We start from the raw sequence: 20,268 nt of genomic DNA on the forward strand, positions 1-20,268 counted from the left end.
TGCTGAGTTTATAATATATTATATATCAATTTCTCTATTTATTTATTTTTTCATATCATTTAAATATTATATATTTTAATCTTTTTTATTATTTCAAATACGTTCTCTAATTATTAATGATATCTTTATATATTTTGATATTTACAATATCTCCTTATATACAATGTTATATAATTATGTCATATTTTAAATTAATCCAAATGTATAAGCTAAATCAAAATATAAATTAATTAAAAAAAAGATTATATAATGAAAATATTCTCAAAATATATTATGAAAATATTCAATCTCAATAATTATATAATATGTATAAAGAGAGTTGAATAAATGGGAAATTTAGCAAGAGGAGGGAAGATAAATTAATTAAAAATATTTACAATGATAAATAATGTTCTCCACTTCTAGAGATTTATCGTAGCAGAATGTAAATGTATATTTAAAATAGAAGATAAAGATTCAACAAAAGACATAAACGAATCCACTATCTGTTTTGCGTTAAGCAATAGATGGAGTAACTCCTGACATAGCAGTAAAAGCAAGATGTGTAGGCTGATCGATTCATCAAGTTCCTATTGAAATAGGATTCAGACAAGGAAAAGGATTTGCCATTTGTTGGTTATTAGGGGCATCCCGAAAATACTCGGGTCGAAATATGACTTTTAAATTAGTGGATGTTGTCAAAGGGAGTGGCGATGCCATACGTAAAAAGGAAGAGACTCATAGAATGACAGAGGCAAATAGAACTTTTACACATTTTCGTTAACCATGAATAGGATCTATATAGACACACATAGACCCATAGATCCATACATCTCGATCGGAAAAGAATCAATAGAAAAAAAAATGATTGATATATTTATCGAAATAAACGAAAGACGAAACAAAAATCACGTATCAATTAAACCCTTTTGGGGACCTGCTTAACAATAAAAAAGAGGAATCTCATATAAATACAATAAAAGGCATTTTTAAGAACATTTCTTTATATTTAAAAAAAAAATGTATGATAAATGGTCCATTAAAATTGCTCTAATTACGAGAGATCTTCGTTGATCTGTATTTGGGTGTGTTATCCATTAAAATATTCTAAAGAAATGGTTGAAATAGTGTATTCTTTTTAAAGAATAATTTTACTTAACATTTCACAGACTACACATCACATCTCTTTTAATTTCTCCTTTCGTTTTTCTATAATAAATATACGATTTATAGATGAAGAATCAAAAAAATTAATTAGTTTAATAAGAATAAAAAAAAGAATTTGCTAATTATTAAATAAAATTATATTTTTAAGTTAACTTAACGCCATCTCTATAATGTGAAAGTCGCTCTTTTTGTTTTTAATACGTAAGGAATCCAATTCAACGACTTTACACTCACAACTGTGTGCGCGTGTCTCTCTCTCTCTCTCTCTTCTCGGACGCCATAAGAGACCCGGCGAAACTGCATTGTCCGCACCTACAAAAGGCTGCTACCCCAACACACAGCGGGTGTACGCGTCTTCCTTTGTGAGTTTCCGTAGTTATTTATTTCGCTTTTCTCTCGGAATCGCGACTGTTTCCGGAAACGAAACGAAATCCGATTTGACGAAAAAGAATGGGGAGCTTGGGTGCGGTTCTGAAAAACCCCGATGACTTTTACCCGCTGCTGAAGCTGAAAATGGCGGCCAGGCATGCTGAGAAGCAGATCCCTCCGGAGCCACACTGGGCTTTCTGCTACACCATGCTTCACAAGGTCTCTCGCAGCTTCGCTCTCGTTATTCAGCAGCTCACCCCCGAACTTCGCAACGCCGTAAGCCCCCCCTTTCCCCAATTCATGTCTGATGTGTCTCGCTTATTGTTGATAATCTTGATTGAATCTGGTTTCGATACTCTTTTTCTTTTTTATTCTGTCGGTCACGTTTTGCATGTTTGAATTTGGGTGTCGGGATTGCAATCTCAGGCACGATATTCTTGCTCAAGAAATTAATGCACATTATTGGGAATTTTGAATGATTTGGATGGGATTATTCATGGATTTCGGATTTGCTATCTTCTAGTTAGATTGCCTTTTATATTACTTTCTAGAAATACATCACATTTTATGTCTCAGTTATACCTTTTGTTGTTTTGCAGGTATGCATATTTTATCTGGTTCTTCGAGCCCTTGATACTGTTGGTTTGTTCCTATTATCTATAACCTTAGATTTTCCATATGATTTCTCTTAATTAATATTTTGTCCGAGAAACTTAATTTAAGAACTATATCAAATTGTTAGCATCATGTTTTGTGTAAAATGCAAGCTTGATGCGCCCTTTATGAAAATTTGATTTTTTAAGAGACCACGCTTCATCTAGATGCAGGTAGCCCTAGTTATTTTCTGGTTGGTAACATTAGATTGTGAATGAATATTTAAACTCATGGTTGGGTTGACGGTGTAGAGCTGGAGGCTACCATTCGGGCACTTGCATCTTCTAAATAATACCTCGGTATCTGTCAAGTAGTTGTGAAGAATACAACTTCCTCTTAATGAGCTGGAGCCTCGTGGGTTTGCATTTACCGATTTAAATACTCTACTCTCTGTCAGAATTTGTTCGAGATGTTGGTGAATTTTTAAATTGGATTTATACATGATTTGCTTAGCCAAGTTCTAACTTTAGAATCTGAAGGCTGCATATGTTTAATAGCTACTCACTCTGGCAAACCGATACAATTTTCATAGTATTCTGCTTTAGATTCTTAAGTACTTTTATGGAAGATCGCTCTGATGTGCGTAATGCGGTGTATTTGGAACGAACATAGTGCCCGCAATTTTGAAGACTGTGAGAAAACGCTACCAGAGCTAAAAATATTTATGCGTAAATCTTTGTACGAATGGTCAACTGTCCACGGCACTTCTAGATTCTTCTATTGTAGATTTTCTAAACTCTTGTTCTCTTTCCCTAAGATTTGTGTCCTCCTATGTATACTTCCAGGTACTTGGGTGGCACCCTTTTGCACTTTTTTAACAAAATTCATTATCATTAATTACAAAAAAAATATAATGTTACGTAAATAAGCAATAAAAAAAGAGCAATGCTAGATACAGTCCCCATTTGGGGACTGCAATGCAAGCCTATGCAATTTTATCCTTAAATTTTTTTAAAATTACAAAATTATCCCTCCTAAAATGATGATCTTTCTCATTTAATAAAGTGCCTGCACATACAGTCCCAAAGTGGGGATTGCAAATAGAATTTCTCATAAAAAAAACAGTTGGTTTTGATTTGGCATTAATTTCAGATCTTATGGATTACTGGTTTCCTGCATCATTCTCGTTTTACCAACTTTGAGTGTTATGTATTATTATTGATCCACCCAACTGATCAACTTTTCCTTGATGGTTTGTTTACAGAGGATGATACAAGCATACAAACAGATGTTAAAGTGCCTATCCTTATAGCTTTTCATCGTCACATATATGATCGTGAGTGGCATTTTTCATGTGAGTTGTTTGAAATCTTGCGACCGTTCTCCTTTTTATTTTTCCTAGATTCTATATGCTGAAGAACTTATCATCCATTTCATTCTGTCATAAAAAAGATGTCCAATTTGGTAAATGTTTTAACACCATAGTTATCACATAATCCCTTCAGTAATTGCTTTCAGTGTTTGCAGGTAGCATTATTAAGTGGGTGATTCAAGCTATCGTTTTTTGTAGACCCCATTTTTTATCTTCAGTTCTATTGCTGTTAACCTCTTTGTGTTTGTGGTGTGTGTTACGTGTACACATATATTTGCAAGTTCTCGCGTTTGTGATTGAGATTCTTTAGTTGCTTTTCATGTGCTATCTTTTCTGAATCTTAATTATGTGTCAAATTCCCGATCTCAACTTCATGCTAGGTTTGTAAACTAAGAACTTGAGCTTTCTCATGTCAATCATTTTATCTATTACAAGATAAAAGCTCCATATTTATTCTATAAAAAATCCGTAGCCATGTTTTTTTAGGTATGCTTGTATGTTACTTATCCATTATTAACATGCAAAAGATGTCTGGCCGCTGATTTTTCTTCTTTTCTTCCGTTTAAAGGTGGTACAAAGGAGTACAAAGTTCTCATGGACGAATTTCATCATGTATCAACTGCTTTTCTTGAGCTTGGAAAGAGGTTACTTCTTCCTCTATGAATACTGAAATTATTTCTGTGGGTATGATAATGTTGCTTTTGTTTTTAATAATTCCTGTTACAGCTTTTCTATCCACGACTTGATTATAATCTGTATCATTGGCCCCCTTTTACAACTTTCGACCTGATTATAAGATAGAGCTTGTCTCTTATTTCTTTTAGGTAGTTTGTAACATGGCATACACGATCTACATGTTACCCTAGCAATTCCACTCTATCACTGAATGTACCCCAAGAAGTTAATGTGGCACACTGTAACTATGGTCCATGTTGTGCTGGCCCTTTTGTATGATTGTGCCCTTAGTCTGTGTATAATGAATAATTAACATGAGTTAATATCTATCGGGTATACTAAATTGTTTAAATATTTACAACATCTATGCGTATGTCACCTATGTTATACGAGTTCTTGCTTAACATTCTTTTAGTATATAACTCATAAAACTTGTTTCAATTCTGCAGTTATCAGGAGGCAATTGAAGATATTACCAAAAGAATGGGTGCAGGAATGGCAAAATTTATATGCAAGGAGGTTTGTTATTCACGCTCGTTTTGGAAAAGGGTTAACAGCTGCTTGAGATTTTCATATTTGTTTTAGAGTTTATGTCACTTTCATAAGTGAGGCTAAGTTGAAAATGGTTGGCTGGTGGAACTAATGGAACTGATGACAAAAATATTCTGCCATTATTATGACCTGCCTAAAGGCACGACTTAGCTCAACCCAACAAAGCTTTATATCAGACTTTGATTTTGTGTGTATGTTGGATATACCACCCCCTTCCAAATAAAAGAAGAAGAAGGACTAGGAGAATATAAACTGTACCTTCTTCTGAGATGCCCCAGCTCAAATCATTAAGCTACAAGTTACTAAGAGCACCTAATCTAGTCTTAGTATAATAATGATGCCCACTCTTCTTCACTAAGTTGGGGCTTATCCACTATGTCAGTTTCTTGTTATGTGAAACCCAATCTAGAATTTATTCTGACATCCGGCGGATAAATGTCCTCCATGTAGCAAGATTATATGTACTTTATGTGACGCAAATACATTTTTCCTCATCCTGCAGGTAGAGTCAATTGATGACTATGATGAATATTGCCACTATGTAGCAGGACTTGTTGGACTAGGTCTGTCCAAGCTTTTCCATGCCTCTGGGTCAGAAGATTTGGCTCCAGATCATCTTTCGAATTCAATGGGTTTATTTCTTCAGGTAATGCATTGATATTTGAAACAGCCAAAGCATTTTCACTCTAGATCCTTTTGCTTAGAAATTTGATAATGATTGTTCTACAATCACAGAAAACAAACATAATACGAGATTATCTGGAGGATATTAATGAGATACCAAAGTCTCGCATGTTTTGGCCTCGCGAGATCTGGAGTAAATACGTTAACAAACTTGAGGTGCACCTCTTGTCCATGCTTCTTCTCAATTCTATATTTATCAGTCTCTTTTTGCCTTCTCAAGATGTAAACGAATTTTGGGTAGGAATATGAAAATGCCTTGAAATTTTGTATTTCACTCATTTTATCGGGTTTTTCATTTTCTCATCGACAGTTTTTCATCTTTTCAATCCAGGACTTGAAATATGAGGAAAACTCTGAAAAGGCAGTGCAATGTTTGAATGACATGGTCAGCAATGCTTTGACACATGTGGAAGATTGCTTGAAATACATGGCTGCCTTACGTGATCTCTCGATATTCCGATTTTGTGCTATCCCCCAGGCATGGAATTCTTCTCAACAAACTCTGGCTTTTTTAGTATCGTTTTTTTAAAAGAGTAATAATCAACCAACTCAACTATTATTTTCTCGTGTCTGTTAATTTGACATATAAGTATGGATGTAGGTATTTATGCACACGTAACTTGCAAGCTATATGTTTTTCATTTTATATATCTACCCTGATCTGCTTATGGTACAAAATCCAAACAGTTCCTGATTTATGGTGTATGTGTCTTTAGATTTGTTTCATGTTTAAAAACTCCTAATAATTATGAAATGTTTCTGTGGAATATGACTTGCTACATTTGCCAGATCATGGCCATTGGAACACTGGCGTTGTGCTACAACAACATTGAAGTCTTCAGAGGTGTAGTTAAAATGAGGCGTGGTAAGTTAATTATTTATGGGCATTCCTTACGTCTGAATCTCATGGCATGTCAGACAACTAAAACTTTAATCAACATATGCGGTTATGTTGTATAGGTCTTACTGCCAAAGTCATCTACCGAACAAAAACGATGGCTGATGTATATGGTGCTTTCTTTGATTTTTCTTGTATGCTGAAGTCAAAGGTACAGTGCTTTTCTTAATAATTAACCAGATATATTTGCTTGCAACTAAATATTCTTCAGCTCATATATTGGAATCTTCTTTCATATCCGACACTTACAGAAAATTTTCATAAACCACATCGAATGTTTTGATCTGTCTACTTACTATACCACTAAATATGATGAGGATTTGTAAAACCAAGCTTCAACTCCTTAGTGTTTGTTACTGCATTTTCCTGAGTGTTGCTAAGAGTGCACTAACTTCTGTAGGTCAACAAGAATGACCCTAATGCAACAAAAACGTTGAGCAGGCTGGATGCGATACAGAAAATCTGCAGGAATTCTGGAGTCCTTAACAAAAGGTTGTCATGGTTCCTAGTTGTCTTATATGAGCTTCATAAATGCTTCATTAATGTTATTGTTGCTGTTGTTTTAATTATTTAAATCTGATAAAGATTTATGGATTTCATCAGAAAATCTTACGTCGTCAGGAGCGAGCCTAGATTAAATCCGACTCTTGTAAGTATCTTGCTTATTTATCAAGCTAATCTTGTTTCCAAAACTTGATGATTATCTATCTTTGTTTTGAACTACCCTCTCCTCCTCCCAAAAGATAAATGTTATTTAAGACATGGAATGATAATCTTTTGACCTAAAATGCAGGTTGTTATGCTGTTCATTATATTGTCCATCATTTTTGCATATCTCCTCTCTGCCAAACGACCAAATAATTGAGGTTCCACTAATGGTAAAAATTGATGATTTAGTTGACAATTAAAAGAAGTCCATTATTTTCCACTGCTCTCATTTTTCTTGTTTTTTGTTAATGCAGAACTTCTCGAGTTTCCTGCCGGCATGGCTGGCTATCAAGTGCATGCTTTGTTCCATTTCTGTTTGTAGTCAATATTTAAATGCTTTTTTCTTGTCCCGAAGGTTGTATGTATACCCACCATAAAGGTGCCAAATATGTAGTTTCCAACCTCTTGGAGGAAACTCTTTACCTGTTGGCAACTCTCGACTTGTTAAGACATCAAATGAGTTCCTCTTTCCACTTTTTCTTTAGACAAATATGTGGGATTGAGCAATGATTTTGAAGCTTTTTAAAGCAACACAAGAAATGTTATTACGTTCACGCGATTCTGTCATGAGAGGTTACTGGAATCTGGATTTTCTCATTCCGTGTCCTGACGACCAAATAGAGCATTGGACAATTGATATAGCTAGCTTTTACACCCTTTATTTTCACCCTCATATGCGATGTCTCCACTTTTTATGTTCTGCGGCTCCAGAAATTCAGAAAAAGAGATCTTCCAGTATTTAGTGGACCAAAATGGGAAAATAGAAGCAATACGAAACACGTCACATGTCAAAGTACAACCAAAAAATTGAATTAAGTTGACTGTGACGAGTCCAATTCTCCAAACCCAAGTAACGTCGTTCCCCATTTCAATGAAATTTATATGTAGTTCAGTTCCACCACGCATTGACAGCCATGACGATGGCGGAAACGAAACTGAACTAGAACCTCTCTCGAAGAAGCAGGAAACGTAAAGAGAGTTTTTCAAATCCACGAACCGAGCATGATCAATTTTGCCAGTTCAAGTAAACAGCCGACCGCGTGGCAGCTGCTACGATGTTTAGATCTTCTCTCCACAACCCAAATTCTGTAGCCTTGTAAAACAAGTTGATAATATTGAAATTTTTTTTTTTTTTTTTTCCTTCCATTCAATATTATTAATGCTATTCACTATTCAGGGTCCTCTGTTGTTGGAATATTATATATTTTCAAAATATTCTAGATATTTATTAAATAAATTAAAAAAAAAGTAAAACCACAAGTTCAGTGAAATCATAACAAGGCTAGCCGCTACATATGATATAAGATTTAAACTCAAATCTTGATTACAATTGGAGGGATAGTCCAACAAAGTGAAGTATAGAACAAAATACAGAATGAAAAGATTACTTCACTCATCATCAGCAAGACAACAAGTACTGACAAACAAAGAAAGAGGGAAATGCTTTTATATCAATAAAGAGACCCCCTGGAAAAGGGAGGGGGGGGTGTAGGTTCAGACAGCATCTATTTCACATCGAGATATGTAACAGTAGAAGTTCTTCTATTTGCAAGAACACAAGATCTGTTCCACCTTGGAGGCTGGAGCAAAACATACACACGTACAAAATCCTTCGGCTAAAGAAGCCAACTGAACACAAATGTTCAAAACACTTCACCCACCTTGCTTGCAAGAACACGTTCCCTTCTTTCAATGTATCCAAATGGAAACCAACCTGCTTTCCCTTTGCATTCCCCCTCGGCCCACCCATTGTTTGACACCTGTCAATAGGACAGCATATGATCGTTATGCTTGGACTGGATTCAGCAAAATACAGAACAGTGCACTTGCAGCACCATAAGGAAAGAAGGATTTACGATGGAACCCCGTCAAACAATCCTTTCCAATGAAAGTTCAGATATGCAATCTATAAATATGGTTTTGGCAGAACATGTAATAAGTAGGCCCAGTCAACATTTTTATAACCACCAAACAAAAACTAACTCAAATATAGTTATTTATCAATTATATTCTAATTTATAGTTGTCAAAGAAAATTATCATTAATCATCTCAAAATACAGTGTTAGAATAAATTATTCCAGAAAATATCTTAATCATCTACCAAGTTAGTAGATTGGTCCCTACTCAAATTGGTTGCGATCAGATTTGCATTCACCAACTTGGTTCTAATCATAAAACATGGGCCGGGCCGTTTACCAGCCAACATATAAAAAAGGAAAAAAAAAAAAAAGAATAGAGTTAGATTATAAGGATGTAACCTTGCGGACAACAACATAGTCCCCAACTGACAAATTGAGCTCCACGTCAGATTCACCTTGATACGGATGCACCACCTGCAAGAGAATGTCAGCACATACAATAAAAAGGCACGTTGGTAACTACTAGTGTTATTAAACTCAGCCTGCTACTTGAATAGTTATTTAATCAGATCAGATGTGGTAAAAATCCAGACAAACCCTCAAGATCCATCAGGGTTTTTGACTAACCAGTGAGACCCAGTATTATTTCCGTGAACTAACTGGGTTTGGTTTTTACCTAAAACTGCGTGTTTCTAAGAGATACATGCATCATTAACTGAACCAAAGCTTGCCTTGATAAACCATCAAAGAACACCAGTGTATATATCTACCATCTTCCATATTCAACCAAGTATTACTCATATTTCCAAAACCATATGTAGCATGAGATAAAAAAAATTATACAAAAACATTTCTCATTCAATATAAATTTCAATTTTTGGGAACTTAAAAGGGAGAGCATGCGAGTAGTTTATTTCAAGAATAGGCAGGAATCAACCACCTGCATTTTTTTTCATTATCCAAACGAAATTTTGCATTGTACTTAGAAAAGGAACCTATTTCTATAAATTAGTATTTTTATAATTTTTAATATATATTAATAATACAGAAAATGCAAAGAATCTTAAGATACACATACTCACAGACACGTAAATACATAGAATCAATCAAACATATATCTTTTTTTTATCAGTAGAATCAATTAAACATATATGCTCTTCACCTAAAAAAAAAAAAATCTTTGATATTTTATCTTGGTTTATTTTCTTAAAAGAAATAAATTAAAAATAATTCAGTTTTATTATTCATCAGCCAAAGTCACAGGCAGGAACGAGATATATTTTACTAACCTCCCCTAAAAAGTACAGGGAGTCCGTTGTTCCATTATTGCTCTGAGAAGCATATATGCCATTGACTTCTTCATACGACGGAGGTGGAGGCATGGTATTATCCATACTAGGACTAGGAGCTGCTTCAATCCGTTGTCGTTCAGAAATCATCTATTGATAAAATATAGTTGACAGTAAAAAATCACAAATTGATACAGAAAACTATTGAAGTCATCTTATGGTAAACTCGGCTGCAATAGTAAAGAGCATAATGGTTGAGGACATTGTGACATGATGGGATACCTCGCCTTCAAGCTGATCAAGTATCTGAAGTACTCTCTGATGATAAGTGCGTTCTGCTTCAACCTTCACAACATAGAAGGAAAAAAGACGGGAAATTTTTCAAATCTGATGTCCTAAAGTATATGGATTGATTAAACCTGTAAAAGAAATTGGACAGGAACTTTCACTACCATAGCAATAAGTCGCTGGAGAGTTAACCTCTGTTGTTGAGTTTCAACAGCAGCCATTGATGCAGCAGCTTCCTTCCCTAATATTGCCATGTTTGACTTCAGATCTTGTAGTTTTGCTTCAGCAGCTTCCAGTTTCATAACACTTTCACTATTGCCTGGTGTTTCTCTCACTTTTGCTTGTCGTTTCAAAACTTCAATAGCCTGTCTAGGTTAAACAGAAAGTGTTTTACTGGCTTGTATGAGGAAAACTAACAGCTCTAGTGAACTTATCAAGTCGATAGCTCCAAATTCCCAATAACCAAACCCCAGCAAGAAGCCATATTTAGTGATACCTGAGCCTCGGCTTCTTGTCGCATTCTATCATAACGCTGTGCAAGATGTCGAGCATCCTCCAATGGAGCTCCCATTACCATTGCTCGTAATGGCTCTGCAACCTAATAATCAAAACATTCAACAAAATACCAACAATATCAAAATGGCAATTATATAGGAGAAAAGTGAGGTATATCTAGAATCTGAAATCATAAGAATTATATTTAAAGTAATCAAAACCTAAAATAAGCCTTCCAACAATTATTAAGCTCAGATAAGGTAATATAAACTCGGAGTGAAGGACAAAAAAAAAATGTCATGTTCAGTACAATTATTTAATAGAAGACTATGGACTAGACAAATCACTTGGTTTCTGCTGTCAACTTAACATATACCACTTGTAATGCTTGTAAGTACCCTTTGATATTTGAAAGACCCAGTTTAAGACACTGCCTGAAAGACTAGATCATACCGTCAATTTTAGCTTCCCCCATCCCGCTCTCTCTACCTCACTCTTTGCCCCCAATCCTTTGGGCCCTCTTGAAATTTCCCATGTTCATAGGTTGCATCCAGTTGCACTCTTCACGAATTAACTCAGCAAAATGCTGGAGCACTTGGGATTATACAACTAACAGTCAGACCACTAGTTGTTCATCCAAGACAAGCACAACTTACTCTGTTGTATACAAATAAAATGAACCCCAAGGACATCTATGGAAATCAAGAGTTACTTAAAAAAAGGAATATATGTAAAAAGAGTAAAAATTGCAAGAATATAATCCATGCCACACAATCTCATTAAAGTAGCAGTTCATGAGAAGAACTTCTGCCATGAATTTGAGAGGTATAGGAAAAATATAATGCTCATGCAACCTCAAATTAGTGAATGTCATTTTCAGGTGCATTAAAATCTTGGTCAAACCTGTGTACCAAGAGCTTTCAACAGATTTCCACGTTCCTTCTCCATTTGAGCACGAGCACGCCCATAATTTAGTGCAGCTCTTGATAATGTACTACCACTGGTACATGTATTTTCCGCACCATATTTCCTGCTATCCTCTGAAAACTTTGTTCCTACACACAAGATGTGGTAGACAGCATATCCATGTTCAGTCCTCATATATCAAACTCTGTTTAAAGAAATTGGCATCAAAGCTTTCACCAATTCACCTATTTCAACTTGTTTGGAACCAGTGACAATATATCCTTCAACACCACGAACAATATCCCTTTGATAATGCTGAAAATTAAATGGTGAATCTTTGTAAGCCAAGGAAGAAAACAGGAGTTTTTAGCATAAATGCCTAATGAGCAAAAGATTAAAGATAGGCCAGGGGAGGGCAACACAAACCTTGCCAGCACGTGTTGATATGTAAAGCTTTTCAAGTTTCTGATGCTGCTGAAGTTCTGCCTCATCAGTAACTAAGCTGTCGGAACCTCCATATCCCCCAGCCCCAAACTGCTTGAGGACAGCCTAAAATAGACCTCAATGTAATTAACAATTAACACACATGTTACCATCAAATAAGAATGAATAAAATTATAGAAACTAAAGGATAAATTAAGAACACAAAATAATTAAGGCATGCATTCTAAAATATATATATATATATATATTTATATATGAAGCGGTGAGCAAAAAGATAGAACAAATGAAGTGGAGCATCAAATCCATGATCAAAGTCAAAGTACACTAGTGAACCTTTTTATTTTTTTCCTTACTTCATTAGTATGTTATGCACACACTTAGGCTGCGTTTGGATGTTGAGTTCTCTATAAATAGTAGTGAGTTGAGATGGTGAAGTGAATTCCATGGGGTCCACCTAAAATGTGTTTGGATGTTAAAATGAGTTTAGATGTATTATGAAAAGTTAACAAAAGTTGTGGGTCCCACGTGTAAAGAGGTGTTGAGTTGAAAAAGGTTGCGGGTTCCATGTGTAAAGAGGTTTTGAGTTGAGATGAGTTTAGTGATTTGAGAGTTGAGTGTTTGGATATTAGAAGAGATCTAAATCTAAACCGAACTCAGCTGAGCTAAGTGCAGTTAAGGAACCAAGCGAGCCCTTAGTGAGTCTTTAACCCACAATCTAGGGTCCACCCCGTTATTATGGGTAGGAGGGGAGAAGATGTGAGTGGGCTTAGTAGATGTGAAAGAAAGAAGTCTACAAGAACTGAACAAAAGCATGAAAAGCTTGCCTAGATTACCTGAAATGACTGAAATGCACATATATACAACACGCAATGAGAAACCATAAAATGCAAGTTAATTTTCTTGCAAGCCAAAATCAAACCCACAATCAAATCTGTAGCAACCCAAGGAAAGCCCAAGCCATACATGAGCTTATACTCCAAGAGTACTAGCCAATGTTACCATTGGAGCCCCTAAAGAAATTTTTTAATAAGTAGATCTTTTTGGAATCATTATAAACTGCAAGAGCTTCTTCCTCTAAGACAATGTGAGATCACCCATTAACAATCCTCTTGTACTCAATCTAGAATATTATAATGGGATCCCACATTGCCTAAGAGGGAGAGGGAATTGTGGGTTATAATGATTCCATCATACGCTAATTGGAACATTGACTAATCTCTTTGAAGTACAACTTTAGATGTATCTTGGGCTATCCTTGGGACCCTACAAAATCTTGTTCTCTATTTCCATTTCAAGTGTGTGCCTGAATATCTCATGGAATTGTGCACCATTGTGTTTGCTATATCATCTTATGGACAACCCTATCATGATAAATGAGGCTCACTATAGGTAATGACATACATCAACAGATGTTTCTAATGCCCTCATGAATTTCCTCCGCCTGAGTGAGGGTTTTTATTAATAAATGGAGGTGTCGCCCTCCTTTTCATTAAAATTAAAAAAAAATAAAAATAAAAAAAAGCCCTCACAAATGTTTTGATTTTGTAGAACTTTGTGCTTGTTTCATTATTATTGACATTTTTTGGGTGTTTTCTCTTGCATACATTATGCATACTTGGATTGGACCCTTGCACTTGTAATGTAATTGCTTTACTTATAAAGAAAAAAGGGACAGACATCAACAAACATGATAGGGAAATTTAATGGTAAACAAAACAGTAACATTATTTGCAGCAATAGCTCCTTTTTCTACATGGCCCGTAGAATTGTACCTTGGGCTGCTATGCAAAAAGAAATATCCCCATTCACCACCCATGGAAACACGCAATAAGTTTATCACCAAAGAGGAGCCAATTACTTCATGCCCTGACTTATAACAACATCAAGACATGAAGAAACTAATTTAATAATCTTTCTCTTCATCCTTCCAATAAAACCTTTATTTTCATTTATCAAATCAAACTACCGCATAAACAACAGGTTTCATTTCGTGTCCCCAAACATTGTGCTGATTACAGCTGGAAGAAAAAAAAAAGTTTCCACCAGCTCGTTCTTTGCAATTAAAAGATGACTTCTCCTGCATCGATCAGCGGCAATGGCGGCTTATGTGATTATGAAAAAATTCTAGATTTGGTGGGTTTCGTCGTTTCGATGTCACTTCCGAATTCAAAATACGATCTGGTAGATCCAATAATCGTTATTTTCGTACAGATATGGCCTAATCAGATAAATCAACCAAATATCAGCGGGGCTAGCTATTGGGTTATTGCCACATTCTAAAAGAATCCAAACTTATAAATAATTTCACTAAAACAATGTCTAAACTGATCAAAAAATAGAGTTTGGAAGAAAATCAAGTCAATGAAAAAGAAAACTATTCATATTTTTGGCATCAAAACGGATCTAATTCTATTTAACGGAAACGTCGAAATAGTAGAGGATCTGGTCCAATATTTTGGCCATAAAATTCAAATAGGGTTTGAGAGAGAGAGAGGAGAACCTGTTGTTGCCTAGCGACCTGTTCTCGGAGCTTGGTGGCTTGCTTTCTAATAGCCTCCATTCACCAGCGGACCGGATCCGAACCTGCGCAACCAGACTTTCGGTCTTCGAACAGAGGATTAGCAAACGGAGTTCCAAGGCAGTGAGAGGGAGAGGGGGCTTTCGATGTGTATTTGGATGGGACTTTGAACTTTTCGTACCTTCGTGCCGGGCACTGTCGAATTGGCTAAAAAATGGGGCGCAAAGCAAACTATTGGGGTTTTTTACAGTTAAATCTTCATATTTCTTATACGTTTCAAAGGTCTTAATTTATATTATTTATTTTATCTCCTTCACGTGTTACTAAGCTTATTAAATGTTCATAGACTGATTGGCATAAACCTCCGGCATCTAAAATGAAGGTCTTGTATTCAAAACTCTTTTTTTTTAAATGTATCAAAAAAGCTCATTAACAAATCGATACATTTGGAGGAGGTAAGTTTCGAACCTCAAACCTTCATTTTAGAGATTAGAAATTATATAAATCATTAAATCAGGACACAAACCTGGTATCAGGCTATATACTCATTAACAAGTTTAAAATATATATATGTGTTCAAAATAAAATTATTTCTAAAATTTTAAATTCTCTCTATTTTTTATATTTATATTTTTAACCTTATACCATTTAATAACCTTCATATTATGTTAGAAAAAATGTATTTCTAAGCTCGATTTTTACACACTCAACACATTGCTAATATAAAAACGTTCAACGTGAGAATTATTTTAATGTTGTTTTACGAACGAACAAAAACTTTCTAAAGATTTTAAATTTCGTAATTGTTTTTGGTAAGTTTTAAGGAAGAATCTCAAAACCAACGAATGCCCACAATTTATTGTCGTTGAAATAATTAATGCCACTACTTCTCGTGTTGGCTTAGCCAAAGGCACCTTGAATCATTAACATCCAAACCTTCCATTTTACGTCAATCTTTCTATTTCTTCGTGAAAAGTTGCTTTGACATGATGCATCTTTCTTTTTCTGTTTTTTTTTTTTTTTGTCTTTAGGCATTCGTAGCTAAAGGAAAACTAAACTAGTGTGTATATTGCCTATGAGCTTTGCTACACAACCTCCACCACACTCCACACTCCACTCTTTTTTAAATTTTTTAAATTTTTAATATTTTTTTAATATTTTTTTTGAGTTTATTCTTTTTAAATTATTTCAAATTTTTTATTCATTATTCATATTATAAATATTTAATAAAAGAAAAAAATAATAATAATTAAAAATAATATGGAGTGTGGAGGTTGTATGAATAGTAGGAGGTTGAGTAGATTTTTTGTATTGGCTATACTTAAAAAGCATCTATAAGTATACTGTTTATTATTGTTCATCTCAACAGTAATAAACAGTAAATCAGTTTTTTTTTTTTTTTTTTTCATATCCTATTACTATTCATCAATAATATGATGAACAATAATAAACCGTTAAGAGTTTTTTTTTTTTTTTTGTCCGTATGAATACCAATGTGCGACTTAATACCGCAATCGTGTGTAGGGAATGAGAGAGAGGAAGAAAGAAAAAATGGAAAAAAATGTTAATTTTTGAGTTTTAAATGAACAATAAAGAAACTGTTTTTTTTTTCTTCGCATGTTTTTTCCGCATATCTTATTACTGTTTATTATATCATACACTAAAAATCAATTTTAATTTATAAAATATTAATTTTTTATCATTAAATAAATGATAAAATTTTACTGTATATTTTTAAGAGAAAAAAATTATCTAATTAATTTGAATTTTTAATATAATTTAAATTTCATAATAAATGATGAACATAAATAAATAATAATTTTATTCTTATATATTAGACTATTTTAATATTCAAAATTACACTTTATTTTTTTCTTTAATTTGACAGATGTGGCAAACGTGCTTTTTTTTATCAATTAGAAAATCTTGCGCCATACAGGATTTTACACAAGTACCACTAATTTTAAAGTAACCAAGTTTGATCAAATGATAAAAATTTAAATACTGATTTAAATTAATTTAAAATAGATAATTAACATATAAATATCATATCATAAATAAATTATCAAATTTAATTTATAAAATACTAATATTTCATCATTAAATAAATGATCAAATTTTGTTAAATATTTTTAAAAAAGTATAACTATATAAATAATTAGAGTTTTAACATAATTTAAATATGATAATATTCTTAATTAACTAAAAAGAACTGCTACAACTAACGAAAAATTAGTCTGAAAATATGTATTGAATGTATATTTCATTTTTTTATTTTTATTTTCTTTTTTTCATATATTTTTTTAATCATCATAAATATTTTAAAAAAAATAAAAAAATTTACAACATCATTAAAAAAAGTTATAACTCCCTCAAAATCTATTACAACATCATTATATATATATAATATGTGTATATAAAAGTTATAACTCCCTCAAAATCTATTACAATATTTATTATCATCCCCAAATTGTCAAGACGTAATGATGTAACTCTTTTTTCCTTTAAAAATTATTGTTTTAAAGATTTGCAGAAAGATAATACAACTCTACTACATTAAAAAGCAAAAATACAAATAAATAAATTGCCTCCCAGAACATCCTCGACACCGTCGTCGACTTTTTCTTGGTTTTCTCGTTTTTTGAGAAACTATGTTTGGTTTTTTTTTTTTTGGTTAAGGAAAGATGCATCACAAGTTTCTTTTGATAGTTAAGGGCTGATATTGATTGAGAGATAGATTAAATAATTTTTTATGAAAGTTAAAAATTATATAAAATATTATTAGAATATTATTTTTTATTATTATTATTTTAGAATTTGAAAAAATTAAATTATTTATTATATTTTATGTAAAAATTTGATAAAATTCTAATAATGAGATTAAATAAGATAAAATGAAACACTCTCTAAATTCAAATGAGCTCTAAGAAGATTACGGTCAAAAATAACGATTTAGAGATAATTGCATTTGCAAATAAGATAGGAGTTTGAGAAATTACGTGTATTTTTCCTAAAACTAAATAGATGGACATAGAAAATGAGAAATAATATTTACAGTCTTAAGAGTGTGTAAATTCAGAATACTCATTTAAAAAAAAGGAAATAAAATTGAAACTCATATGAAAAATTAATTTTTTGATAGTAAACTTTAATTTTTTAAAAAAAGTTAAAAAAAGTAGGAGTGTACAAAAACCGGCCAAACCAGTCGTAACCGAGTCAAACTGGCCGTTGGAGTACGAAATCGGCAGAAATGGGCAAGGAATCGATTGGCCAGCAGTAGAGATATCCCAAAACCAACATCGGTCAATTCAGTTCTAGTTCAAACCTGTTTTAAACTGCCAAACCAGTTGATCGAATATATATTTTTTATATTTATCTAATGTAAAACGACGTCATTTCACTTAAATTTAAGTGAAATAGCGTCGTTTTACAAATAACAGATGCAAATATATATAAGTGAAATGAAATCGTTTGATATTACGTTTTACATGTAAAAAAATATATAAGTCAAATGATGTCGTTTTAAACCAAAATGCGTCGTTTGATTTTACCTCGTCTCATTCCTCAATTCTTCTTCTTCCATGATTTCTCTCATTCTCTCTCTCCTCTCTCATACTACAATGCTTTATGTTTCTTCTCTCTCATATGAACATATCAACCACCGAGAACCAATTGAGAATTGTCAGAGAATCGTTGGAATTGATACAGTCGATATTTCTCCTCCTCATTGGCTAGTCCGGTCAGTTCTTCTATGAAACTGACCTTCATTGATAAGCAGCGATTTTTGTCAAAAACCTTAACCCCTACTAAAAGGGCACTATATAGCGTTACTATAAGAAAGAAAACAAAATACTCAAAAACGCATCAATGTAATATAGATCCATAATAAATTGCGTAGCGTTTAGCACATGAATTTGGTTTTGGTGGCAATACTTGTGAAGATGAATGTTAGATATAGTCGTAAAATATAAAAATATAACAAAATTCTTTTGAATAAGAGTGAAATAAAAAAAAAAATCATATAACTTTTATATTTATTTATTATTTTAAAAAATATTATGTGATATTTCTGCACTTTATAATTATAATATTATTTATGATGGTTGATTGCGTGCCTTTATTTTCATTTTGTGGGGCTTTAATTAGGTTGATATGCGGTGCACTTACGACTTCATTCCAAGTCTCTGACCACGAAATTATTGCTTATGGAGACCGTAATGTCTTTTCTCAGGCACAAGATCGGAATTTGAACACGATTTAACTTTGAAAGGTGCATAAGGTATAACCATGAGTGTTCCATGACGTGCTTTTTCCATCACATTGCACTGATCAGTAGAGTATATTATTTGGGTGGCTACAAGCTTAAATCAGTCCTTGATCTCGTATACTTATCTATCAATGCAAGTTATAAAAACAACCTACCGTTTGTCTCAAATGGCGGATACAATCCGCTTTAAGAACTATTTTTTAAATTTGTTTATTTGATTTTTTAGAACGAGAGATATATTTTATGTTCAAAACTCTCACTATGTAAAAAATATTACTTTTCATTATAAAATATTTATAATTTGTGGTTTTTCATGATTTGAAACTTTGATAGTGAAAAAACAATGGTATAACTGGTCTGATCCGGTCTTGGAGGGCACAAGTCAAAAATTTTAATTCATCATTTTTATCGAATCGGATCATTAGCTATCAATTTTCTTTTTTCTTTTTTTGATAAAAAAATCAATACAAAAATTAATTAAATCAATAAAATTAAAATTAAATGATATCTTTAATATTTTATACATGGTTAATAAATATTAAATAATTTCATTGTATATATGGTCAATCGTAACCCATTTAATGAAAATTACATAATTAACTTATATAACTACTATATAAAATAATATAATATATATACATTTGGTCAATCTTGGCCCGGTCTAAAAAAATACACCCCGAAACCGACAAATAAGACTAGTGATCCGATTTTGTCCGGTTAATTTTTTTGCTCTGAATCTATAGTCTTAGTGCATGTTTGAGATTGTAGTAAGAAATATAATTTATAACTTTAAAATTCAATAGCTAATAACTTAAGTAATAAGTTACAGTATTAAAAAGTTATTTACTCTTTAGTAACTATATGTTTAAAGCATATTTAAACATGTTACGTTTGTTTGGAAACAAATTAAAAAAATAATTTATGATGTAGAAATTATAATTATTTGAATTTTTAAAAACTATGATCATATCCTTAGAAATTGTAATTATTTAAAAATTATATGGGTATTTTTGTCAATTAATAGACTTTTTAAAACTCAAATTACCTTATACATTATCCGAAAAAGTACGTTTTAGGAAAAATATCAAACATATTTTTTAGTTTATTGGAGATTAACTCAAATATTAAAAGTGCTTTAATATGTAACTCCAAACAACTTAACTTTTGTATTAAAGAACTTTTAAAACTATTTAAGTATTGTTA

At 32.8% G+C, this 20,268-nt stretch overlaps 2 protein-coding genes across 2 annotated transcripts; one reads left to right on the plus strand and one right to left on the minus strand.

Moving 5' to 3' along the window:
* The first annotated feature begins 1,349 nt into the window (after positions 1–1,349).
* On the plus strand, positions 1,350–7,565 carry LOC108986986 (squalene synthase 2). Its single transcript, XM_018959809.2, has 14 exons — positions 1,350–1,791; positions 2,115–2,157; positions 3,374–3,463; positions 4,050–4,125; positions 4,606–4,675; positions 5,211–5,354; positions 5,444–5,548; positions 5,724–5,870; positions 6,182–6,257; positions 6,353–6,441; positions 6,691–6,782; positions 6,894–6,939; positions 7,084–7,168; positions 7,253–7,565. The coding sequence occupies exons 1-13, from the start codon at positions 1,597–1,599 to the stop codon at positions 7,153–7,155; spliced, it is 1,245 nt and encodes a 414-aa protein (XP_018815354.1). The 5' UTR covers positions 1,350–1,596; the 3' UTR covers positions 7,156–7,168; positions 7,253–7,565.
* Positions 7,566–8,267: 702 nt separating this feature from the next.
* On the minus strand, positions 8,268–15,055 carry LOC108986995 (SH3 domain-containing protein 2-like). The gene is made up of 10 exons (XM_018959819.2): positions 14,781–15,055; positions 12,263–12,385; positions 12,082–12,151; positions 11,834–11,985; positions 10,932–11,033; positions 10,600–10,800; positions 10,430–10,492; positions 10,148–10,297; positions 9,258–9,332; positions 8,268–8,758 (listed from the first exon to the last, which is right to left on the minus strand). Exons 1-10 carry the CDS (start codon positions 14,838–14,840, stop codon positions 8,642–8,644), a joined length of 1,113 nt encoding a protein of 370 aa, XP_018815364.1. The 5' UTR covers positions 14,841–15,055; the 3' UTR covers positions 8,268–8,641.
* Positions 15,056–20,268: the final 5,213 nt, after the last annotated feature.

This window comes from Juglans regia, chromosome 13 (assembly GCF_001411555.2).
Source record: "Juglans regia cultivar Chandler chromosome 13, Walnut 2.0, whole genome shotgun sequence".
Taxonomy (NCBI): domain Eukaryota; kingdom Viridiplantae; phylum Streptophyta; class Magnoliopsida; order Fagales; family Juglandaceae; genus Juglans; species Juglans regia.